Below are 15,019 nucleotides of genomic sequence, written 5' to 3'. Positions count from 1 at the left end.
CGCTTGGTGACATTATCCATGCTGTATGTGCAGCTACCACAGCACAGAACTATTACGATTACCTTTAAGGCTTGTAGCAAGGGAGTTGCATGGATAGCCATTCTAGTGCTATGGAGCCTACGTACATGGCTTTATCCTCCCTTCTAGTTTGGTGTCAAGACAGACGGGTAAAGGTTCACAGCATCTCTTCAAAAGGTCATTACATGACCCTCAAATGATATGCCAATAGTGCTTTAAATACATTTTAATTCCACTGAAATCCATGGAAACCATCTTCTTTCCACTCCTTTTTTCTAATCAAGTAGGTTCTAAACAATGAAAATTCCTGCTACAATAAAATAGCCCTTAAGGTGCCACAGTTTATGCCTAATTTCCAGGAAGAAAAAGAAAATAAAGGTCAGGTCCATCTAAGAGTATTACTTTCAGTCAATCTTACTGTAATCTTAAAAAAAGTTAAATTATATTCAGGTTGTATTTAGAAACTGATTATCAGAAGAGATAACTGAATGTGGAGCTAGACTACAAAAATCAAACAAAATGTAAGAGGGTAATACAAAAGAGCCATATATATTTAACACTCCCTTTATAGAACAAGTTCAATAAATAATTTTTTTTTAAAAAGCAAAACACCAAATCCTGAATGGTAACAGGGAAACTTTTCAAGAGCAACATTATCCAATGCTGGCGATAAACTCTTTAAACACTCAAGTTTAGATCAATGTAAGTTAGTTTAGCATTTTACAACCCAAAGGAAGCACAATGCATCCAACATATTCTCTTTTGATGCTGAAAAAAGCCTAAAATAAACCAGAATAGATGAAAGTGCAATAGTGAGATAAAGGAAATGGCTTACTTCTCTTGCAGAGAAAAATGTCATCTATCTGCATTCCAATTAAATGTAAGCTATTCAGAGGCACCAGCATTTGCACCTTATAGCAAGATGAGTATAGAGGAATAAAGAAGACCAAATAAAATGTAAGGAGTCGAGATAATCTTCAGTCTAAAGTGATGTTAAAAAGAAACATATGAGAAGCTGAGCATCAGAAAATCACTTTCAGCCTGCAATGGTGCTAGTGAAAACAGCAAATTCAGGGAAATAGGCCCCTACAAAGCATTACAGTTTTGGAGATAACTCTACAAAACACGTTACCAACATATTCCTGAATCTAGAAAAGCCATGATCTATTGCAAAGAAGAGGTCAGAGAGAGGAAATCATTAATGGAGGTATCAGCTACAGCATTATTGTTACTGAAACAAAAATTCTAAAAGTCATAGAAATTTGGCGGTATATAAGAATCATTCTTAATGCAACCAACAGTGAACATTTACTTTCTTTACAAAGCTTGACAAAAAACCTTCAAAGTTGAAACACGGGTACCTAATAGTTAGGAAACAAGTTTTCATTTAGATGTTAAAACAAGAATCTGGATGGGCACTGTTTAAGTTTATAGACAACCACCAAAATCCTTGCCTTGGATCATACAAGGCTTTAATACAATTTGTAAGGTAGGCAAGAGAATAAAACAATATGAGGAAACCAAGCTGGAGGGATGCTACAGTGATTTGGTTCAACTTAGATCTGCCAGTTTGGCAGATCTAATACTATTGGTATATTGACATTTAGTTTTATTTCTTGTTATAGAGAACAGACCATCTAGCTACGAATCCAACTGCTGGGAATCTTCAAAGGCAATCACAGTACTGATTGTCTCTATTTCAGATGGGCAACGTTTTCAGCCTATGCTTGAGACTATTTTTTACCCTCTCAGCTTTGCAGTTAAAAAGATTAAGGCCAGATCTGAAAGCCTAAGGAGGCAAAGAACAGATCTTCATTCCAACAACCTCAATCCTCTTTAAGACAGCTTGCTTCTCTCTGGGGAGAGAAATACAATTCAGCACATTGCTATCCCCTAATGACAGCAAATGAAGAAGACTATGATGACTTGAAAACTAGTCAACAAACCGGACTGATTTCAAAGTCTGGCTGTGAAGGGCATACTCTGGATCATTTGATAGTGTAAACCTGAGCATTAACTATCATTGCAAAGATTAAACACTAGGGGTAGTATCCAAACCTGCTTCATTGGCAGAAGCATCTTCTGTGAATGGAAGGAGAGTTCTGCTTGCGCAAAAACCACTTTTTGGAATGCAACTTTCATTCTGTTCACAAAATGAGCTTTCACTCATGAAGCACCTCTCCACTAAAGGTTTGGATCCTGCCCACTGGCTTAAAATCTTAAAATACTTAGAAGTAAGTTCTGTAAACATCACTGATGCTTACTCCTAAGCATGCATGTTTAGGATTAGGGTAGTAAGGCTGCCGTTCTAAGTATGTGCACATGGAAGATCCAATAAAGCTATCAAACTTGCAGTAACATAAAAACACAAACTGGAGCGTGAATGTCATGAAGCTACCTACCTGGCATTGTTCTTGACTGGCTTTTAGTTTTAGGAGGCCTTGATCTTTCTTCCTTTCACATATAGCTGAGGTGGATATAGCTGCTGTGTAGACTGCACACAACATAATAAGAATCTTATCAGTAAAAAACATGAAATCTGCCGAGTTAGATCCCAAATGGCCCTATATATTATCATGTCTCTGAAGCACATGGTCCTTTATAATGGCTTTTACAGGATAAAAATCTAATTAAGGTTAGTGGTTTATAGCTATGCTGCTGTTCTGTTTTTTGTTTTTTTCTAATGGAGTTTCTAACTCTTTGCAAATATTGTAGTTGCTCAGGATAGTGAACAAAAAGTATAGCTACAAAAGTAGCAAGATTTCTTCAAACAGAGTAAACTGTTACAAATAAAAGAATTACAACTCAGTCATATTTAAACAGCTCTCACAGCTCATCTTTGGTTCATAACTAAGATCGGACAAGTTTGAAGCCTTGCCCTGTGTCCAATACTGTGGGAAGAAACCAACTCATTTTTAATCGTTTCAAGCACCTGAAACAAGCCTTGCAGGCCCAAAAGAGATTAAGACCACAGAACCAGTTTGCCAGGTGAACCAGTGGGTAGGTAATGCGCGGGAAATACATCATCCAGTGTTTGGCAACATCACTTTCAGTCGGCAAATGTAAACTATAGTCACTCCACCGTTTCGATACTCCATAGATGGCTTTTATGGTACGTCCTTTTCCAAACCAGCTGATGTCATTGTCAGGGTTACAGTTGTATTCGACCCATTCTCTAGTGAAATCACCAAGATGTGGAGGGTCTTCTTCATCAATATCTACCACTTTGGCCAGTTCTGCTCCTTGAACTGCAACATACTGGTCACTGACTTTTCTGACTTCTTTAATCCAAGGCTGCGAGTTCTCACAGTCTAACAGAATAATAAGTCGTGAGCAAAATGAGCCATTCTTCTCTCTCCACCATTCTAGAAGTGTATCAAGCCGTAATGCATCACCACCTAAGGGGAAAACAGAAATATAATTGTTACAGAAAACTAAACATGTATATTTTTGGCCAGCTGGCATCAGCATTAGAAAGACCCTTTTACTCTAACAGAAAATACTTAAGAGTTTGATAAGTGACCTATCAGGTTAGATGTTAGATATCTGTAAAGCACATTGAATTTCCACAGTGTTCAGATCACTTTTCAGGCCGAATTTTGCACATACAAAAGAGCGCAGCACTTTTTAGATTGAAGCCATGTGTGCTGACTGGAGGGCATAAGCTGACAATACTCAGTGCTCAAAAATGCAGAATCTGGAGATCCCACCTTATAAGTCAACAATTGCTAGGAAATCCATATATGCATCCCTCATGTTTCTCTGGATCAGTGCTTTTAAACATCCATCCATGTGAAACCATGGATTAATCATGGTTTCGTGTGACGATTGCAAGCCTTGGGATTCTGTGCTCCCTGCTCCCCTTCACACATGGAGGGAGAAAGGAAGGTTTCAACTTCTGCTCATGATTTAGAACAGGCTTGGCTGCCACACCCAAACTTGACAAATCATGGTTTGTGCTAAACCACAAATGGGAGTTGAAAACTTCATCTCATGAGGGGAGGGGGGAGAACCTGAGCCCAAGATTCACAATTGTCCTACTAAATCATTATTAAACCATGTGACCTCTGAGCTGCTCCATAGTAAAGGCATTTAGATCAACTTCTGTCAAGTTTTTTAATCCCTTGCAAATGTTTTTTGTTCCTCAGTCAAGACGCAGTGCTAATCTCCTAGTGCTGAACTTAAGGAAGGACATTGTGCTAGCGCAAGACTGTTGTGCTAAGTCTGGAGCTTGTGTTCCAGACTAATGTTGCACTAACACAAACATGTTCATGCTTGTTTGTGCAGCTTGTGACATATCTCATATATTTTGTAGCAAACCATTGTGCAATACCAAAAATCCCCGTGATGTGGCGCAGCAACACAAGCTTCTTGCACTAGCACAACTTTGTTCATTCCATAAGTGCAGCATTCATCAGGGTTTCTAAAATGGGCAAGTATGTGGTTTGTTGGTAGCACTACTCACGATGTTCTTGCTAGGAATATCCATTTTGGTTCTAAAGACAGCAGCATGCTAGGTTACCAAAACTCATTGGAGCAGCTATCCAAACCATTAAATAGCTCAACTGGCACTCATGGGAGCCGCTGGTTGTTACTTAGAAGAAGAGAGTTTGCTCCAGGGCTTTCAATAATTCTTTTAAGAATTGGGCAGAAGACAAAGAAAAAACCACAAATTCCACTGTTGCTCTAGGTGGGAAAATGGCCAAACTATGTTCTTAACTACTCAGTAAGGTGCTAATGCAAACAAACATTTGGAAGTAATGTTAAGGATTTCACTGATCATTTAATTATTGCGAAACAAAAGTGCAAGCCTCTCTCGTTTTTCTGAGATCTCAGGACTTTATCAAGCCCACAGTCCACACAAAGCGCAATGTTTCGTAAACATCCGAGGTTAGCAGAATTTGAGTACCATAATCTCTTCCCAGGCCTAAAAAAAATTTATCAATTCAACTCACATGAGCTTCTAAGCCCAATTAAGGAGGCTGAATGTCTGAAGAGAATATAAAATTTTGTCTAAGATTTCCTCCAAACAGAATCTTCACAAGAGCGAAATGTGGGCACAGTCATTTTAACAGACTGCCACCACTTTCTGCTTCCTCCATTTGATCAATTCAGGTGCGTCATTTCTAAGCAGGATGCATTATTATGTATGCACATTTTTGTAGGTGGCAGTTAAAGCATATAGTTCCAATAATACAGGCAAAGCGTTATTGCCCAAACCTTGCCTCCACTTTCAGACAGTGAACATGACTTCCCAAGCTGTTTTGCTGCTCATGGTTTATGTATGACTACTTAGCAGCTTATTTTACATACCACTGTGAACTGCCAAGTTTCTAGCAATGAAATAATATCATCAGCCCATTCAAATACAATAAACCTCCTTTAAATAGGTCATTAGAGCTCACAGACTATACTGTATGCTACACAGAATCATTCCTCAAAGGATCTTTTTCTTTTTCATATCTGAATACTAATTGGATGCTCATATTTTTATTGTTGCCATCTCTATTACTTTTCTCTGGAGTTGGAGGACAGTACACATTACTGGCTTCAATCCAAAGAGCTGTGCAGAATCTTTGCGCCCCTCCCCCTCCCCCAGCTGAAAGAAAGAGAGCAGGCTATGGAATGGCATGTGATGCAAGATGAAGGGCTGCAGCTGGATGACCAGAGGAAACTGGCAACTGTTTGCACACAGGGCACTTTGGACTGCTATTTCCATCAGCCACATAACATCAACACCTAATCAGCAATGAGAGCCAGCATGGTGTAGTGGTTAGAATGCTGGACTAGGACCGGGGAGACCCGAGTTCAAATCCCCATTCAGCCATGAAACTGGGTGACTCTGGGCCAGTCACTTCTCTCTCAGCCTAACCTACTTCACAGGGTTGTTGTGAAAGAGAAATTTGAGTATGTAGTACACCACTCTGGGCTCCTTGGAGGAAGAGCGGGATATAAATGTAAAATAATAATAATAATAAGTTATGTTTTTAGAAGCTCTTCAGATTTGCATTCTGGTTGCATTCAAACAAAGAATGGTTCCCAGTTTCAAAGCAAGCAAACTGATCAAAAAGCAATATGTGGCTAATGCCCCCTTCCTTCTTGTGGCAGTGCCCTATTTTCTTTAAATTAATGGAAGCCTCTCCCTACATGGTAATGCCCTCAAGGAACCTCCTCCTATCCCTTTGTCATTGCTTTCGACATTTTGAATGCACATTTTTGGAGGTGGCAGTTAAGCAGAATAATCTGAATAATGTGTTAAGTCTTATCAGATAGCAGCAGTGGCTTACTGCATTTTGTCAACTGTCTTGCAGAAATTGTTGCAATAATAGTATACTCTAATACATTTTCTGTCTTTACTTTATTAACAGACATTAGCTTAGATTCTGCAATCATACCAGTGTAATCGTATTTGCTTTAATGCATTTGCAATGACAGAATAGCCTGAAACTGGAACACACAAATGCTGCCGCATGAAAGCACAGCTAAGAATACGTCTCACTCAGCACTGGCTTGTGATACAGGGAAGTTTTTCTGAGCCACTGATAAAGGGAAACATTCATTCCAAAGACACAAAGAAAAAATCATCTGAATAAACAGCTTGCACAATCACTTTTTAAAGAGAAACAATTATTTCAGGCTGAGAACATATGCCCACACTTGGACATTAACACTGAACTGTGTGGGACTTATTTCTGACTAAACACGCTTAGGCCTCCACTAGCAACAGTAATTCTATATGAATCCTTTAAATGATTTATGAAAAAGTAACACTATGGATCAATCTCTCTTGATCGATTATCCTCCTATATTTGTAGAGAGGCTAATAAATCCTTTTGTCCCCAAACCCCACCTTCAAGTGACAGAAGCAGTTTTTGCTTACACAGCAGTAAGGAGTCACACATGAAGACCTGTTAATTTATGAATGTGAAGTCTCCAATTTAATAGTAAAAAATTAAGAAAAAAATAAATCACTCAGCTGTGATGCTGCATAAAATGCCCCTGCTAACTTGGCAAAGAGGAACTTTTTAACATGGTGATTCTCTTTATTTAGCAGAGGGAGAGAAACTGGCCCTATCCACCCTCAGGACAGTACCTCCAGTGACTGTTGTTGGTGTCTATCTTGTGTTTCTTTTTAGATTGTGAGCCCTTTGGGGACAGGGATCCATCTTATTTGTTTGTTATTTATCTGTGTAAACAGCCCTGAGCCATTTTTGGAAGGGTGGTATAGAAATCGAATGAATGAATGAATGAATGAATGCAAGAGAATGTTATTAAAAGCTCCAAATGCCCTTTACCTGCAAGTGCCCATTCTCCAGTGCTGTGAGAGTGGCCACTGTAATATAACACATAGGTATCATGTCTGGGTCCATCGGGTGTCCGAAGTTCGAGAAAAGATTTCAGCTTAGAATGAAGAGTATCAAAAGCAAGTCCACTCGTAGAATAGTCACAGCCATATGTCTCAATCATATGATATGCAAAGAATCTTTGGATGCAATTAAGCATGCCGGTTGACCTCAAATTTAGCTCTTGCACATGCTCAGGTGGAAGCAATGTTGGCTGGCCATCAGGACTAAGGAAGAGAAGAAGAAAAGGAGACATTACAATCTTTAAGCTTTTGCCATTATTGGAACTTGTTCTTTCTTTATGATAGTTTGTTCAATACCTAGAGTTCAATCTTGAACTAAGTACAGAATAGGGGTCAGCAGTTGCCAACCTCTTGGCCAGATCTGTCATTTCCTTGCCAAATCCACAGCCAAAAGGATATGGATGAGCTGCATCTGTGATATAGGATAATAGGCACTTGTGAAAGAAAGGAGTTGGCGCACCAGCTCATTTCCTCCAAGACCTTTTCAAGTAATCCTGCAACAAAACTAGCTGCAGAAAGGCAAAGAGAAGTTTCCAACACTTAATGCACAATATTAATTCTTACTAAACTAAAAAAGTCATTACTGGGGATGGGTGGGTGCTAGTACTGTCAAGAGTATGTTAATGTGTTGGTGCTGTTCTTTCATTGCAAAAAATGCTGTTTATTGTACTTATTATCCCAAATGTGCATGATATACTACTATTAATATTGGAAGCTCCCAAGACCCCCCAGCATGGATGTGCTGATTAATGTCACTTGTTTCCCCAATCTATTCAAGATGAGCAGATAGTGAAATTCAGATCATGATGTATACAGACACAATAGTTTATACTTGAGTGTTAGAAGCTGCCCAGTATTATCTGGTGAGTTGATGAAAGTATTGTATGGGCCCTCCGTTAGAGGAGCAAGATTTTCTTTCTGCTACCCTAATGTAGATACCTTTTCCAGGGTGGTTTTTTTAGAAGCACAATTTGTCAGTAAAGAGACTTTAGAAGGTCCCCTAGCCCTCAAAAGTGTATTTGAGGGGCTGCAGAGGAAGAGGGGAATTGGTGGAAATGACAGACAAACAGACCCTGCCCTTGCCTGAGAGGAATCTCGTCCATTCTTGGAAATCTTAAGTCAGGATGCCACCCATAAAATGTTAATTCTTTGGTGGAGAAACAACAGTCAGTTGTTTCAACAGTCAGAAACAACAGTGAACAAACAGGATAAAGAACCACGCTATTAAGAGCCATGTAGGAACTACTAAGTCAAAAGAAATAGAAGGAAAAATTATAATGCAGGTTTGACAGAAGTTTTCAAATCCCCATTAATAATGGCCTTAGTAGGATGTTGTGTTTTACAGTTTATAAAGTACAGTAGAAATACAGATGAGAACTCAAAGGGCATACTCATTCTCAGATCATGCTGGACATTACCCAAAATGTGTGCGTGTGCATGCTCTCTCACTCTCTCTGAAGTTCTGTCCTCAAAATGTTGGATATACATCTCTTAACAAATGGTGGAGGAGGCAGAAAAGTTACTATGAAGAAAAAGCATAGTTTTCCCAAGGGGGAAAAACACATTGCAGGAAAAAACTGGCTAATGAAAACCAAAACCACAAATCTTTTGTCAATGTAGTGAGGCATTTTCTGATTGAACACTACTTTAGAGCTAGTGGAAGTCATACTTCCACTAGCTCTAAAGTAGTGTTCAATCGATGAAGTGAGAATTTCAACATGCTTCTTTTTATTATTCTGAAACCTCAATTATTATTATTAATTTTTTATTATTCTGAAATAGTCTTCTAGGCTGTTTCAGGGAAGAATTTCAGCTAAATCAAAATAGGACCTATGTGCTACCAGAAAGTCAGTTTAAATCGTAAGCAATTACACATTTCCCATGCACACCACAAGAATATTATGTTTAGCTTTTAAGGGTACCATTAAGAAGGGGGTAGAGAGAACGCTCATACAAATCCAGCTGACAAATTAGTATTTAATCAGGAAAAACAAAAGCTGCTAACAACTTGCAATTGTTAAATGATAGAGCATTTATCATCATGATACCTGCAAAAATTGGTAGGAATCACAACTGCATAGCCAACACACGTTCCTCCCAAACAGTTTCCCAGTTCATGAAATAGCCCATGCGCCATGGATTCAAGCGGCAAGACAATCAGAAACACACTCATGAAGATTCCATTGGATTTCTATAAAGAAAAAGATTCATTTATAGAGACTATACTACTACTACTACGGATATTTATATATCGCTCTTCAACCAAAGTTCTCCAAGAGGTTTACATAGAAAAATAAATAATACATAAATAAGATGGTCCCTTGTCCCCAAAGGACTCACAATCTAAAAAGAAACATAAGGTAGAAGCAACAGCCACTGGAGGGTTGCTGTGCTGGGGTTGGATAGGGCCAGTTGCTCTACCCCTGCTAAATAGAAGAGAATCACCGCTTTAAAATGTGTCTCTTATTTTGTTTGTTTAAATGAAAAACCCCAAATTTAAAATTATTTTTCAGCCATCTAACTGTGTTTAGGTGGACTAGTTAAAAGCGTTGTGGGGTAGTCATAGACAAATACGTGTGGCTGAATTAAAAGCATAACTGAAAAGTAGAAAAATTAAATGCTGCATCATTTCAAAACAAACCAAACTGAGTTATTTATATGACGTCCATCTCCTGTGTTGCGATAGTGGCAATTTTACACATATAGGTGGACTTCCAGTAAATATGCATAAAACAAACAATATAAATATGAAACGATTTACAAGGATCATCTACTGATGTCCTCTGACATTTTAAAAATAATATTGTTCTGCTTGAGCAAACATGCCAAAATATACAAAAGTCAGCTCCTTCAATTGTTAGACTTTATCACACCAACAGAATCCAGAATTGCAAAACATAGATGGGGTCGGCTAAGTTCTCATGGATTCTCATTGATCAGATGGTCTTTACATTAGCTATAATCAGGGATTCAAGGGCCAAGCAGAAATGGGCCCATTCACTCCTACAGGGAAAAATAAAAGGCTGCCCTTGAGAACAATGCTGCAGTAGGGTCAAACCCCACCGCACCTGACAGTAGGCTACTGACAGAGACCCCAAGGACTCTGGAGGCAAGGTCTATTTGTGCAGACTACACAGAGATGCCCTGTACCCAACTGAGGACACTCTGCAATAAAGGCAATCCCTTCTCATTCACTCACTCACAGTGCTAGTCATTACAGACATTTCAAAAAGTGTTGCAGTATTCTGTAATTCATATAGCTTGCTACAGTAGTTTGCACATTCTAGCAATGTGGCTAAATTCTAAACAAACACAAAGATTGCAATTATTCTCAGTGTTGCTTCCAGCCTCTAGTTACATCACATAATAAGCATTCTCACGATCAGCGAGAAGGGCTTGAATGTGGGCGGCAGGGAAGGCTGCTTAAACTTACCTTCCTGCAGATGCCCAGCTCCTCTGTTACTGGACATGCTCCCTGCACACACAGATGATCCTCTGCTGGCCCAGGCAGTGCAGAGGGTCGTGGGACTGGATATGTCATCCTGGCCCCCAGAAATCCCATAATGCATTAAGCATGTAGTGCATTGTGGGGATCTCCCTGGTGCTGGCCAAGAGGCTGCTCCTGTGTTGGTGCCACACTGCACCAACACACAAGCACTTAGCTGGAGTTAAGGGCACCCTCAACCCTGGCTAAACAGCAGGCTCTCTAAGTGGGTTTGCTGCTGTCAGGAGCTGCGTGGCTGCCAGCAGTTCTCCCACGCAGCCAATACCAAGCTTGGCTGTCTTCGCCTGGTCTTGGCTGCATGTGAGAACATCCTCATTGCCTTCATTGCTCTAAACCACCAACATTTTGAGGGTCAAAGAAGTTCCTTAGAGCAGGGATCCTCAACGTTGGGCCCCCAGATGTTCTTGGACTTCAACTCCCATAATCCCCAGCCAAAGGCCACTGGGCCTGGGGATTATGGGAGTTGAAGTCCAAGAACATCTGGGGGCCCAACGTTGAGGATCCCTGCCTTAGAGAACAAAGTCTCTAAGGAAAATAATTATATTTGACATGGTCAGTGGCTAAACTGCACATCTCTGATGTAGTCACTTGCTACATACCATATATTCCCCACCACCAAATATTTCAGGCCACACAGGAGAAAGTAAATGCATTATAGCATACCTGCCAACATACAGCACCCAATACGGCCGTTGCAAGAAGGCTGAAAAATACAAGCTGCTCTGAAATTAAACAAAAATGACGCATTCCTTTAGATGCCATGACTCTATCAAGGCTGTTGTTGTCTGCCCTGTGCGTATAATAGATTTTGTGACAATCATTTAATTTTGTGTGAAAACCCCAGAGCGTTATAAGAAAAATTATGTGGCAGACCATCCAGAAGATTCCAAAAATGGAAAAGCCTGGTATCACAAAATACCAGAGATCAAGGTCACCTAGTTTAAGGGCTGATAAAATGAAAAAAATGAGTTCAATAAGTCCAACAAATATGACGGAAAATCTTCGACAGACTCTACCACGATACAAATAGGGTTTCCAACGTTCTGTAACCGAAAGTCCACTGAAGTAAATGTCAAGAAGAGGGTCTGTTATTAGGCAGCTAAAAAAACATCCCAAGGCAAATGGGTTGATGGGTATGTTTAAGGATGGGAAAAAAAATAAAGGTGCAAGGACTCCAAAGATTACTAAATTTGGAATTGCCAAGAAAGACTTCATCCGCAAATCAATAATCAGCATTGCCAAAGCCACAACCAACAAGATAATATTCATGGATTTCTCTACCAGCATAGTTGTACTGGCAATTGCAAATCCAACCAGCTCAAGAAATTCAACTGTTGTCAGCAGAGTAGGTCGATGAAGGATACAGCCGCATATTCTCTGCACCAAAGCATACAATATCCTTATACTTATTGAGGAAATAAGAAGATATTTTGTTGCTTGTTCTTTCACATCATTTTTAAAGGAAGCATTATCAAGGAAACAGAGAAGGCCAAGTAAAAATCCGAACCAAAGATTAGAGAGACTTAAACTTGCTGCTTCCATTGAAAAATAGTAATAAAGTATGCTGGCAATTCCAAGAACAAAAAGTCCCAAAATAAAGACTACAAGTATTAATGCATCTGGAGTCTTCTCCCACCTGACATAAAGGCCCATACATATTGCAACCAATAAATTAATTCTGGCTAAATAGCCCAGGTACCGGACAGAGGAGTGCATGTTCACTTCTCGGTTTGCTTCTTCCAGTCTTGTCATTGCTGCATAGAGACAGTGGCTAACACAGTAACGCAGTGATCTACACATGTAAACTGGCTGACAGGGATTGTATCTACCCCACAGAAAACAGCCGTTGGAATTTCATCCAAGAAACATGATGCAAGAGTGGTCTTTCACAGTATTGTTTCATCAATAACAGCCAAGAATGACCGAAGTCCTAGAAGAACACAAACAAGTTTAAGTTCAAGTTACACATTTTAAATATATCCAGTAGGGATGATTCCACAGTAAATATGTTTAAATGTGCCCCACTTTCCTAGGGTGCAAGCCCCATTGAACACAGTGGGACTTCCTTGAGTAAACATGCATAAGTCAGCTGAGCTGAGCTTTAATCACCTGTATATATTTGCATACTAATTAGCAAACCGACTTCATTTTAGATGATGAGAGTGTGTGTGTTAAAGATAAGGTATTATCTCTTGTGTGTGTAGGGAGTGTGCTGCTTTCAAGACGGTGCTTGCCATTTGCAGTTTTTATTAGGGATGTGCATGAACCAGTTCACTGTTCTATTCCTAGAACACCAAACTGGTTTGGGAACCAGCGTTTGAACTGGTTCAAATGCAGGGGCTCCTTTAAGGATTGTGGAGGGTGCTCTCCCCCCCCACTACATCCTGCCCCCCCCCAGGCGTTGTGCTTAAAACAGTTCCACATGGGGTGGCAGCAGACCTCCTTGCCGCTCCAGTGTGTGTTGGACTGGAAGTTTCTGGTGCACACAAGCATGACGATGTTTCTTTGGTAACAATACATATCTCCATTTATTTGGGGGTAAAATGACACTCATCTCTGGTTCCCTTCCCATATTATTGTTTCCAGTTTGGCTTTTTAAAAACTACAACCAATAGTTGTCAACTAAATTATCCTCCAAGGATAAGTGATAATTTCATTATCTCTAAACGTTGTCAAAAAGAAGAGTTTCATGAAGTCAGGGGATGATGGGGAAAGTATCAGATAATGCTCTCTGAACAACAGAACAAGTTCCTCTAACAGAACGATATCGTTTTCTCAGAAGTAATTTCCACTGTGTCCAACAGAGCTTACATCCAGGCCAGGGCCCATTACACTGCAACCATATGCCGCTTTTAAACTTTGAGTACTCTGATCATTTAAGGAGGAGCTCAAAACGGCTCCGGCTGTTCTTGAAAATATCACACACTGATATTTGCACAATCGACTTGTGAGAATGCATGGAAAACTGACTCCTAGCGAGGGCTTTACGGTATTGCTACGGCTACGCCCCAAAGCGACGGCCGAGATCCTTCAGCCACGGATGCCACTGGTGGCATCTATCTAGCGCCTTACGTTAGGAGATGAGATCAGAAGTGAGAGAGGGTGGAAAGCTGGCGAGGGCAACCTGGCGGCGCATCCTTTCTCCGCCTACGGACCGAGGGAGACCTGCGCGTCTGATTGGCTCACTGACTGCCCCCCCGCACCCCCAGACCGCGCCAGGCCAGCTCCCCATCAGCGCTGCCACTGGTGCCGCGCTCCCTTCTCCACCTCAGCCCTCCAAGTCCAGCCCGCCGCCGGCCCCAATCAGCGCCGGCACATGCGCAGTCCAGCCGGAGAGAACACTTGGTCGTCTGAAGAGGCGGCAGAGGGGAGAACTCCCCCCTCGCGGCTGGGCAGATGCCTCGCTGAGAGGGGCGCGCCAAACAGGAGGCCGCAGCCTCTTGACCAGCTAAGCGTCCTCCTCCCCCCTCTTACTTCTCTCACCTCAGCTCCCTTTTGCAACGGAGAGCCACGCACCGTTGGCTGTCACGACTAAACTTCTTGGCTCCCTCCCTCCCTGCACACCAGCCTCGCCACTTTCGTCAGAACTCACCTACTGGCGCTTGCTCCCAAAAGTTCCCCACTCGCCGCCATTTTAGCACTTGCTCCTGGGCGTGCTGCTGAGTACGGGGAGCGCGAGGGCTCAAACCACGCAGACCCCGTCGGCGACTGGAGGGCGGGGGCTCGAACAGCTGCGTGGCGCGCCGCGAGCCTGCGGCGGCTGCCACAGATTCTTCCCACGCGAGCGCCGCCGGCCCCAAAGCGCTCTCTCCGTAGAAGGGCGAGGACTGAGAGGCGGTGTGGCTCTCAGAGGAGGAGGAAGGCAAGGCAGAAAGCCCCGGACACACCCCTGCTTAGAAGTTTGGATAAACAACACCCTTCCCTGCTCTCCAGCAGCAAGGCAAACGGGATTGACTGTGTACAAACTGCCTTTAAGAGCTGGACTACTCCAGCCCAGATCTGGCTCCTCATGTGGTGGAATGAGTGTGCATCCAGCCTGGTCAGGCCCCTGCTCGACCACAGCTGTTGGCAATCAAAACTGTAGCACCTCGGGCTCGGCTGACTCTGAGCATGTACAGAATGCCTTTCGT

At 41.5% G+C, this 15,019-nt stretch overlaps 1 protein-coding gene across 7 annotated transcripts; it reads right to left on the bottom strand.

The window, feature by feature from the left end:
- Positions 1-540: 540 nt before the first annotated feature.
- Positions 541-14,721, bottom strand: TMEM168 (transmembrane protein 168). 7 transcript variants are annotated; one of them, XM_053252381.1, is made up of 6 exons: positions 14,482-14,721; positions 11,553-12,819; positions 9,433-9,575; positions 7,314-7,588; positions 2,951-3,416; positions 541-2,512 (listed from the first exon to the last, which is right to left on the bottom strand). In XM_053252381.1, exons 2-6 carry the CDS (start codon positions 12,687-12,689, stop codon positions 2,476-2,478), a joined length of 2,058 nt encoding a protein of 685 aa, XP_053108356.1. In that variant the 5' UTR covers positions 12,690-12,819; positions 14,482-14,721; the 3' UTR covers positions 541-2,475. The 7 variants fall into 7 exon arrangements, with proteins under 7 accessions (XP_053108356.1, XP_053108357.1, XP_053108358.1 ...); XM_053252382.1 differs by having other exon boundaries at positions 541-3,416; positions 11,553-11,592; positions 12,526-12,819; positions 14,482-14,696; XM_053252383.1 differs by having other exon boundaries at positions 541-3,416; positions 11,553-11,592; positions 12,589-12,819; positions 14,482-14,693.
- Positions 14,722-15,019: the final 298 nt, after the last annotated feature.

The sequence above is a fragment of the Hemicordylus capensis genome, chromosome 5 (assembly GCF_027244095.1).
Source record: "Hemicordylus capensis ecotype Gifberg chromosome 5, rHemCap1.1.pri, whole genome shotgun sequence".
NCBI classification, from domain to species: domain Eukaryota; kingdom Metazoa; phylum Chordata; class Lepidosauria; order Squamata; family Cordylidae; genus Hemicordylus; species Hemicordylus capensis.
Note: the sequence above shows the minus strand (reverse complement) of the source record. Positions and strands in the feature narration are given on the sequence as shown.